This window comes from Pteropus alecto, unplaced genomic scaffold, assembly GCF_000325575.1.
Source record: "Pteropus alecto unplaced genomic scaffold, ASM32557v1 scaffold164, whole genome shotgun sequence".
Taxonomy (NCBI): domain Eukaryota; kingdom Metazoa; phylum Chordata; class Mammalia; order Chiroptera; family Pteropodidae; genus Pteropus; species Pteropus alecto.
The window spans coordinates 23,314,909-23,326,692 of NW_006439568.1; the positions used below are offsets into that span (position 1 = coordinate 23,314,909).

Genomic DNA, 11,784 nt, shown 5'->3' on the forward strand with positions numbered 1-11,784 from the left:
TGGTATATCAGAAGACCACTATTTCATTACAGCACCAGGGTATTAGTAAAGATTCTGGGGTAAAGAGTTACATACTTTCTAGTTGAGGAGAAAGCAAAGACGACTTAACTAGAGTCTGCAGTGAAGCCAGCCTGACTGGAGGGAAAAGAGCAGCGTAGGCCTAGCCTGAAGGGCGGGGGGCTGAGGAAGGGCACTGGCACTGATCAGGGGGTACTCTTTCCTTCAGTGGATTAGTGGTGCCATAATGTGGTTTTGTTTTGTTTTGTTTTGTTTTTACAAAAGCACCTCCATAAGCTGAATTTATTTTTTAAAGAATGCTATCTAGAAATTTACTTCAATGAAACATTTTCTTTACGTTTGTCAGATGTAGTTCATAATGGTAAAATTCATGAGCTTCTTACTTTAGGAGCAGTTATTTCCCAAAGAAACCATTTTTACTCTCTTCTCTGATTCTGATTTTACTATATAAACATCAATAACCCTTGTATATCAAACGGTCAAGTTTTTAGATATCTTTATGCATGTGATCCATTTTAAGTTTAGCTGATTAAAATGAGAACTTACAACACAAATAGATACGTAGTTCTATTACAAAATTACTCTTTTCTTAAAAAAAAAAAAAAGAATATCAATCAAAGCCTTCCTTTAAGGCATTATATCCCCACCCCCATGATTTGATTTGCTCAATTATTTTGTAGAAAATTTGTTGAGCTATACTTGTAATATTTTATTATTCTCATAAAAAGGTCAAAGGTGGAGAATAATTGAGGATAAATTCCTGGACTCTGTTTCAGAATAAAAGGTTGCCATAGGAACCAGATTTCAGTTCTGAAGATAGAGAAAGATGTCTTATAATGATGAAACTCAGAGACAAATCAAGGGTTCTTACATCTTTTGAAAATGTTAATGGAATGTATGTGTCCAGTCCAAATGTCAGTAATGTAACCTTGTCAAATTAATCAATTTCTTTATTTAACAATAGGAGTTTTTAGGGAAGAAAGTTGAAGATAAAATACCATAAATACAAAATCTTTATATAACATTTATTGATCATTAAAATATTATACCTTTTCTCCCATATATTTTATTCATTTGTGACATACTAGTAAAGCCTGATCGACAGGAAATCTTAAGGTGGCTCTGGCTGATATCTTGATCAAATCCCTAAGGAGTTCCTTTTTCATCAGTTTTGTATGTGGGATATGAAAGTGTTCTAACTTCTGAAGGTTTACTGTGAATATTGGTGTTTTATACTATCCTAATTTTGATGGAATGTTTCAGTATCTTTTCAGTGGGTATCATTTGGGTCCCATATGTCTTGTCACACTTACTTTCAAATCTTCTAAAGCCTGAGCAGCTCTAGTTGGAGAATGAGTCTTCAGATAAACAGTTTTTTTTCCTATTTTTCCACTAATACGTGAATATTCTGAATGTCAGATTCCTTTGACTCTACTAGGACAGATCATACTGAAATTATAGTCACATAATTTTTCAAATTTATTATGCCAATATACAGTTGTTAATAATGAAATAAATACTAGTAGTCTCTACTCATTCAAAAGTCATGATGTTGAAAAACCATATACCATCTCTTTAGCTCCTCCTTATGGCCATCAATGTTGAACATCTGTATGTAGTCAGAACCACTCGCTGATGGTCATAGTTATTTGTGAAATTATTTGGGTAAAGGATTTGGGTTCTTTTATTAAGGAATTTATACTAGTTTAATGAAAAGATAAAGATAGAAACATTTAAAAGACATAATTCATGGGCTGAAAATAAAAAACAAACATTTTTGCTAATAATTATATTATTCATGTTTACTTATATTATACAATAATGATTTACTTGAGTAGAGATAGGCTCAACCATCAAAACACCCATAAGAAAATGAAAAAGAAATAAGATCACTTGCAAATAGGATCTGCACATGTATAAAGGAAAACTTCCTCTCAAAGAGATGTTTGTCACCCATGCTCATAGCAGCATCATTCTCAATAAACAAAAGTGGAAGCAACCTAAGTGTTCATTGATAGATGAATGGATAAAAAAAAAATGTGATAGATATGTATCATGGAATATTATTTAACTTAAGGAGGGAATCTGACACATGCTACAACATGGATGAACCTCGAGGACATTAAGCTAAGTGAAATGAGCCAGTCGTAAAAAGACAAAAACTGTATTGATTACACTTATATGAGATAGCTAGAGTAGTCAAATTCATAGATACAGAAACTGGAATGGTAGTTTCTGGGGTTGGCAGGGAGGGGAGAATAGAGATTTGTTGTTTAATGAGTATAGAGTTTCAGTTTTGCAAGATGAAAAGAGTTCTAGAGATGGATGGTGGTGATGGTTCCACAACAATATGGATGCACTAACACTACTGTACCTTTAAAAATGGTTAATAGGATCAGTTTCATGTGTATTTTACCATAGTTTAAATATATATATATATATATGTAATGAAGTCAATAAAAACTTTTGATAAAGTCATGTCATGTTGACAATGAAGTGAAAATTTTCATATGAATAAATACTGCCATTATCAATCTCTCTTATATCCTTCCTTACCTGAGCAAATTCACTTAAACTTCAAAGCCACCAAATAATGCACACAGAGATCTAAAAGCTAGAGAAAGTAAAGGGGAGGTAAGATGCTTGCTTGCCAAACAACTTCCTCACCTCCGACCCTTTTATTTTAATTTATTTTATTTTAGTTTTTAGGCGAGGCAACCCTTGGTTGACCTCACAGACTGCAAGGACCATGTCAGCTTACAATCCCTTATTTTTTATTTTTTATGCCTATAGAACTAGTCTTCCTAAGCGGTCTCCTATCCAAGTACTAACCAGGCCCAACCCTGCATAGCTTCCAAAATCAGACGGGATCGGGCTTGTCCAGGCTAGCATGGCCAGAGACCTTTTATTTTAGTTTAAACAATTCCATATTCGCTGATTTACCACATATAGTAGGCATCAGTTCAGTTCCATCTCATAATTCCTAAAGAGTAAAAATAAAGATTTTTAGCACTGTATTTTTTTGACCAAAATTAACTTACAGCTCATCCTGAGCCAACAATGTTACTTAGTTGTGATAATGGTAATGATAGTTTTAAGTTGCATTGATTCTGTTACAGATGCATTCAATCGATTGGCCAGATTACTTTTAGTAATATTAACTCCGATGGAGAGACTGGAATGTCTCTATAGGTAAGTAAACAAAATGATGATGCGTCAGAAAAACATGTAATATAAAGGTAACTGGAGGTGTTGCACCTGGAAAAAAACAACCAAGACAGAAGCCATTTATCTCTCTTTTCAAATATTTGATGAACTGGTATAGGAAAGAGGAATTTACTTGGAATATGAGTGTAAATTACAGAAGAACAGCTTTCAAGGTCATAATTAAAAAAATACTTTTGTAACTTAGAGTTGCGCAACAGGCTTTCTTATGGGGTAGTGTACTTCCCATTATAGACTGTATGTGAGTACAGGAATGGTGAAACGTTTAAGAAGAAGGTATGTCACTTACTATCTGGAGAACTGTACAGAAAATATCTTTGTGGTGGCCTATGGGACCTTTTTTTGGAACTCTAGGGCTTTAAGGAATTCAGTTTGAAAACCAGTGATCAAGACCATACCAGCCAGATGAAAAAAATCTAGTTATGACAAATGTTTATTTTCCATTTTAGTCAGTGTAGAAAATGATTCTAAGCAGAAGAATGACACAGTTTGATTTGGATTTCGAAAGAAATTGTTATCAGTATGAAACTGAAAACTGGATGAAGTAGGGAGACAAGTTTGAAGGTTCCTGCAATGGCCTTGGCAAGAAATGATTAGGAGCTAAAAAGAGGATAGCAGTGGTAGGTAGAGGAAAAGGGGTTAGATTTAAACAGTTGTATAGAGAAGTAGAATTAAAAAGACCTAATAATCACTGTTGTGTGATGGGAAGTGAGGAATCTGGGTTAGTTCTTTATGTCACTTTGGCAGTTGAGTAAATAATGTTGACTTTATAGATGAACAGTGGGTTTGCGGGGAAAGACCTTGAATTTAGCTTTAGAACTGTTAAGTTAACTCACCTCAGATCCAGTAGTCTAATAGTAAGCAATGGGAAAGTCAGATATAGAACTTAGGAGCAAGTTCTGGGTGGAGAAATAGAGTTGGGAGTCACAGGTACTGACAGGCAAAACCATGGGAGTCCAGGAGGAAGTGGAATTAGCTAGAAAGACTATGAGGAAGCAAAGAGATATAAGAGGAACCTGGGTATGTCCTTGTAATTTCTTACACCTGATAGTGGTGTACAGTGACAATAACAATGCAGGCTTAAATATTTCAAAATAATACAGGTTTTAAAATTTTATTTTCTTTGACAGATTTCAAATACATCTGAAATAATTTTAAATAAAGTTATGATAAAGATTCTGCCAAAATTTTGAAATCTTTCTACGATCTAAGAATATAGTGGATCTCTGCCTAATCATTAGTAGAATTTTTATTTAAATATATCCAAATTTTTATTTGGATATATTCATTTTTTCATTCTTGTCTTATTTTATTTTGTCTTTCATTAAAATAACTATGTTGGCTTTGAATCTGACCAGTGCAAGTTTATTATATTACTCGATAAAAAATTATACTTAATAAAAATCATACTTCTTTAAATGTAAGAACTTATACCCTCCTTATGTTCTTTGTTTACTTAAGGAAATGCAACTGCACCACAAGTACAAAGACCGTCTTTTATGGACTACTTTGATAAACAGGACTTCAAAAATAAGAGTCATGAAAACTGTAATCAGAACATGCATGAACCCTTCCCTATGTCCAAAAATGTTTTTCCTGATAACTGGAAAGTTCCTCAAGATGGAGACTTTGACTTTGTAAGTACATTTTAATTCTCTTATTTATGTTTTGTCCCTCTTTATTTTATTGTCACATTGAGAAGCTTAGTTGTATGTGTGTGTATAAAATTATAGACTGAATGTGAGTATAGGAATGGTGAAATTTAGTTCGCTTATAGAAATTTACTTGCAGAGAAATGTAAATAGTTGATTATAGTTAAATAAATCATAGCCCACATTTAAAGAAATATTTCAGACTCTTTAATATTAAAATGACAACTATTTCAAAAGATGTTTTTAATACAAATATGAGATACTTCTGACAGTAAATTAATTTCTAAAACAAATGATGCAAAAACATTTATAACATAGACATGGAAAAATTTGCCTCAACTTTGAAGGTTAACTGAGGCAAGTATTAATTCCAGCTGGTTTGTCAGAAATAAAGCCCTATTCTGTATCTAGTTAGCATATAAACTTCAATATAAAACTATACCTTAACACCTCTTTCATTGCATTTTCCCTTTATTTCTTTTGCCTTGCTCCTTTTTATTTCTTTTAAAGAATGCATGTAATACAGTTAAACAGTTTTAAAGCAGCTCTTTCCACATCTTGAGAGAGTAAATTCTCAAAATGAGTTCTTGAATGAAATAGAAATTTTTGTGGAGTAAATTTCCACTTTAGCATATTTAAATAGTATGTTACTTTTCATATTATTCTGTAAGATTTTTCTACATAAAGTAACTACAGTTCTTTATAACTATATTTATTAATGAGTACATTTGCTTATAAGTAAATAAAATTATAGATATATAGATCTTTAAAATTTTTAAGTAATATTAAGTCATTTTGCTTAGTCAACATGTCTCTAAATGCTTTGGGATTACAAATATTCTTAATGTTAAGTACTTTTCTCCTAAATGTTGTGATCATTTGAGTTTTTAATAATCAATAATAAAGTTTCAAAATCTTTCCTCACTAAATTTAGTACTAATTGCTAGCAAATATTAGCAGTAGCATAGGTTAACCAAAAAACATTAATTATAGTATCTACTTACTATTTTTCAATTTTGAAGTTATAAATTAAAAAGTAAAATCTGTATTTCTGTAGTTCTTGTAAGATTTCACTTTAAGCTATCTACTTTTTAAAAAATTCTAAATTATTTAGAATGCTGACATTCAAGCTTTAAATCATTCATGGACATGATGAATTATGTAGAATATTTAGCTTCAAAGTACTCTGTCTTGTCTCAGTTGGAATAAATCTTAATAGCCTCTGGGAAACAGTTTGAAATGAACTACGAAGTAATGAATCATTATTAAGAAATAGCAAATAAAATTTTTTACTTCTGTTTCAGTTAGTTTTTGCGACCACCCCCAAAACTTAATGGCTTAAAATAATTTTATTTGCTCATACTTTTGTGGATAAGCAATTTGACTAGATTCAGCTGAAGGTTCTCTTGCTGGTCTCACCTGAGGTGTCGCCAGTGGCTGCAGTCACCTGGCAATTTGAGTGGAGCTGAATGATCCAAAATTACCTCACTCTTGTGTCTGGCAGTCGTGCTGACAGTTGGCTAGGCCATATGACTCTATCAAGCAAGCCTGGGGTTTTCATGTGGCAAAGGAGCCTGCTGTGAGGATAATAGTAGAAGCTGTAAGACCTCTTGAGACCTATGCCTAGAATCTGCACAGTGTCCATTTATAATAGCATCAAAAAGAATGAATACTTAGGAAGAATTGTAACCAGGGGAGTGAAAGACTTGAACACTAAAAACTGCAAAACGTTGCTGAAAGAAATTAAAGAAGACAGCAAAACATGGAAAGACATCTCATGCTCATGGATTGGAAGACTTAATATTGCTAAGATGTCAGTATTGTTTAAAGCAATCTGTAGATTTAATGTAAGCTCTATAAAAATCCGAATGACTTTTGTTTGTAGAAATAGAAAAAATCCATCCTAAAATTCATAAAGAATTTTAGGGGACTTGAATAGTCAAAACAATCTGAAAAAAGAGAAAGTTGGAGGTATCATACTTCCTGATTTCAAAACTTACTGTAAAGCCATAGTAATCAAAACCAAAGCTACAGTAATCAAAACACACAGACATATAAACCAATGGAGAATAGAGAGTCTAGAAATAAACATATATAGTCAGATGGTTTTTGACGAGAGTACCAAGATCATTCAATGAAGAAAAAATAATCTTGTCAACAAATGATGCTGGGAAAACTGGATATCCATATGCAGAAGAATAAAGTTGAGTCTTTACCTCATACCCTATACAAAAATTAACTAAAAATGAATCAAAGATCTAAACATAACAAACTATAAAACTCCTTGAAAAAAACATAGGGGAAAAGCTTCATGACATTGCATTTGATGATGATTTCTTAGATGTGATACCAAAGCACAGGCAACAAAAGAAAAAAATAAATAAATTGAACTATTGCAAAATTACAACTTTTGTGCATCAAGGGACACTACTAGAGAATGAAAAGGCAGCCCAGTCAATGGGAGACATTTGCAAATTATATATTCAATAAAGTGATAACATCCTGGATATATAAAGCACTCCTCCATCTCAAGAACAACAAAAAAATTAACAAATGAAAAGATGCTTAATATCACTAATAGGTAGAGAAATGCAAATCAAAACCATGAGGTACCACTTCACACCCATTAAGATGGCTATTGTGCGCACACACACACACACACACACACACACGAGGTAGGGGGAGAAGTTAGTGAGGATGTGAAGAAGTTGGAACCCTTCCTTGTGCACTGTGGGTGGGAATGTAAAATGGTTTAGCTGTTGTAGAAAACAGTATGGCATTCCTCCAAAAAATTTAATGGAATCACCATGTGATCCTGTAATTCTGCTGGGTATATGCCCAAAAGAAGAGAAAGCAGGAACTCATATTTGTACATCCACGTTCATAGCAACATTATTCACAATAGCCAAAAGGTGGAAGCAACCCAAATGGCCATAAAATGTGGTATATACATACAGTGGAATAGTATTCATCCTAAAAATGAAAGAAATTCTGACATGTGCTATAACGTGGACGAACCTTGAAGATATTATGCTAAATGAAATAGCCAGTCACAAAAGGACGTATACTGTGTGAGTCCACTTACATAAGATACCTAGAGTAGTCAGATTTGTAGAGATAGGAAATAGAATGGTAGTTGCCAGGGGCTGGAATAAGAGGGGAGATGGGGAGTTACTGTTTAACAGGCATAGAATTTGTTTTGCAAGATGGAAAAAGTTCAGGATGGATAGTCATGATTGTTGCACAACAATATGAATATGCTAAATTCCATTGAACTGTACACCTAAATGATTAAAATGGTGGATTTCAACTTACATGTATTTTACCACAATAAAAAAGTAAATAAAAGGGAAAAAATATTTGCATAGTGTAACTTCTACCATATTTTGTTAGTCAAAATATGTCAGAAGGCCAGTCTGGAATCAAGATTTTGGAATCCTATCTGAAAATTCCAAAATTTGTTAGAAAACAAATTTAAGAAATGTTCTACTTTCTGCTTTAGTATCTGCTAAGCACTATGGAGAGATATATATATATATCTTAATTTTTTAAATTAAGAAGACAAGATATAAATTAAGTATTAAGTTGTAATCCAGAGCAGTACTTCAGATATCATATGGTTTTGCATAAGAGGCATACTCAGTAAAGGCTGGAGTAGTTTATGAAATTATACTGTTGTGGAGGGAGATTTTGTTTAAGCTTTGAAAGATGGACAGCAGGAGGGAATGCAGGCACTACAAAGAATGATGCATGTAATAAAAAGCTTCGATATAGGAAACTACAAGTTGTATTGGGTAACAATGAAGTAGAAACCTTCAGGTTCATTTGGAACAATATGGGAGATAAGGTGGAAATGATCAGATGGTAGAAGCCGTGAGTGAAAGATTGCAAAGTCTGAATTTGTATTTCATAGATTGTAGAAAACCATTGAAAGTTTTTAAGCTGGAGAATGACATGGTGAAGTGTTTTAAGAATATTAATCTTAATGGCAGGATTTGATTGAAAGGAAAAGACGAGAGATGGGGAAACCAGTTATGTGAAATAGGCTTGAAATAATGTAGACTGTCCCTGACTTACTATGGTTTGACTTAATGACTTTTCAACTTTAGATGGTGTGAAAGTGATATGCATTCAATAGAAACAGTACTTCAAATTTTGAATTTTGATCTTTTCCAGGGCTAGTGATAAGTGATATGAGATCTTCTCATGATGCTGGGCAGCAGCAGCGAGCCACAGCTCCCAGTCAGGCATGCCGTCACTAGAGTAAACAGCGAATACTCTCCAGTGTACTGTGTTGCCACATTTGCGTTCTGAGCATGTTTAAGGTAGGCTAGGCTCAGCTATAGTGTTTGGGAGGTTAGGTGTATCAAATGTATTTTTGGCTTACAATATTTTCAACTTATGAAAAAAAAAGGAAAATGTCCTCACAATAGGGAAGAGGCTTCAACAAATGCTATAACTAGATCCTGTTTTTCCAGGATAATTTCTTTTCTGACTTATGCAGGGCATGTAGCCTTAAAAGGGAAATGAGGGGACGGACAGAGGGACTAGGGCAGTTCCTCCTTCCCCAACATTTACCAAACCTGTCAACTGGAACTGCTCAACCCCTCATCACTTTGAGGAAAGTGGAAAGTGTATTATCTACTGGGGATAGTGTAAGTGGGAATAAATAGATGAATAAAGGAAGGATTGCCAGATGAATAAAGAATTGCTAGGAGTAGTAGTGAGTGTGGTAAAAGACAAAAAGTATATAAGAGAAGCTAAAAGAGAGTAGGAAAAGCGGAAGCATAGGTAGGGCAGAGTGTAAAGGGTTCAGTAGAATACTTTGCTTACAGAATAAGAAAATGCAGTAAAAGCAAAGACAGATTTCTACTTAAGACACCAGCTGGTAATAATAAGAGAAATCTGGTCTTACTCATTTCATCATACATTAGATATAGAATGTTAAAAAATGTGACTCATCAAAGTAAACAGCGTGCTAAGGTTTATGTGTTTATCTTTCCTCTTTATGCTGTATCTCAAGGCTGCCTTCCAAAAGAACTGGATTTTATGTGATTCCTATGTCTGTTAAATAGAAATTGCTTAAAACAACCTAAAGTTATTTTGACCATATTTCCAGGACATAGAAGGCTTATCCTTCTACATTGAGGAAAAAAGGTTTCATGAAAGAAGAATGAAAGAGAACACTTCATTGTCTTTTGTAGTATTCAGAGCATATTCCCAAAGGATAAAACTTACTCAGGGAGGCACCTGCTAGACAGATGTCCAGAGTAGGAGGAAGCATTCTTTATCTTAAAGCCCGTCCACAACACAGTTTGTGTATTTTTTTTTTAACATTTGTCCTTTGGATTTTCTGTGAACTGTTGTTTCATATTATGTTCCTGGGTGTAATGAGATGACAGGAGAATTAATTTATGATTTCACCAATTTTAGGGTAGTATAAAGTTAGGATAAAATATATTTGGGCTAATTGAACCAATTATTTTAACTCTACTAAGAAAATTCTGTTTAGGGTATGCCTATGAAGATTTAGAAAACAAATGTAAAAGGCAAAGCTGTTTATTATAGCACTAGTATAATGTTTCAGTTTTTGTTAGAATTATTTCCAAACAGCCTTAGCATCCAGATTGTTCAGTGTTAAATAGAGAGCGTGTCGATCATGTTTTGCAGAAGTTATAGTATCATACTTTAATAGAGATATACGTAAAGATTTTGGAATAAGAACAAAAACTTTAAAAGCCATCTGTTAACCCACTATACTGGTTCCAATTTTTTTTTAAAAAAGCAGTTGGGTTGACAATAATTACTAGTATAAGAAGAATTAAGTCGATTAACAATTTTTTGTTTTTGACTCTAACTGAATTGTAAGTTAACATTTGATTACTATGATTCTTAAATATTCATTCAATTTGGGGAGTTTTTTGTTTGTTTGTTTGTTTTGAGCTAAGGGACACAAGAATTCTCCAGGGCAGCACTGGAAAAAAAGTCTTAATCATTGGGGCAGAGGGGAAAAAAAATCCCCTTCTCCAAGTGCGAATTTGCCTCAGACTTTTCTAAGATTTTTGCAGTCCTACCTCTGATTCTGGATTGGCAAGTCAGCATGGTTATAGGTAAACAGAAAACCAACCAAGCAACAACAAAAAGTCCTCACTGCTACAAAACGCAGAAAGCAGTAAACCCAGAGAAAGTACCCGCCCTGCTGCTGGAGCCACCATGGGCATTTTAGGAATAAGTCCCTTGTTCTGAAGAAATGTTTCTTTCTCAGGATCTTTTCACCCTCCTAGAGCAGCCAGCAGTTATGAAGGGTAATAAAGTGGAGACATGGTGGAGTACAAGAGCTCACAAAAACACTTGCAGCCACACCAGCCCTGTGGAAAGCCTTCAGCAACACAGGCCCCGTACAACCATGAGAGAAAAACTTGAGCCAGCAGCATCTACCAGTTTTTACCTGTGTAGCCATATACTATCATCTGCTTTATTTACTTAAATACAGATAATGTTTTTGCTTTGCAAAGAAACATTGGCTGGAAGTTTCCCTTGTAGTGTACTCCTTAGTCAAAGGACTTCTTGTTCTCTTCAGTCCTTCATTGTGTGGACTGAGGAAACCACTTCAGTTGAGTCAAGTATTTAAGCATATTGTCATCGATTAGCTTTGCATTAATTAAATGATTATCGTTAAGTATTTCCAGATGTTTGCAAGAGTGTTAACAAAGTATATGTGCTAACAAAAGATAACTGTAGATATTTCAGATTTATTTCTTCTAAGGTAAAGAAGAAATAAACACAAAATCTCAAATGTTTTAGTGGATAGCCCTGGATAAGAGTTTATGATTACAGGTGTACATGTGGCATGAACTTGAGTGTATGTGACACATTGTACTTTCACTAC

At 33.8% G+C, this 11,784-nt stretch overlaps 1 protein-coding gene across 4 annotated transcripts in view; it reads left to right on the forward strand.

Annotated features, from left to right (window-relative positions):
- STK3 (serine/threonine kinase 3) overlaps positions 1-11,784 on the forward strand; it is a 281,612-nt gene that overhangs the window by 201,999 nt on the left and 67,829 nt on the right. For all 4 annotated transcript variants that reach the window (XM_025050109.1, XM_015593063.2, XM_025050107.1 and 1 more), the window contains one exon: positions 4,705-4,880. In XM_025050109.1, the coding sequence (XP_024905877.1) occupies positions 4,705-4,880 (176 nt within the window). The remainder of the gene's footprint in view (positions 1-4,704; positions 4,881-11,784) is intronic.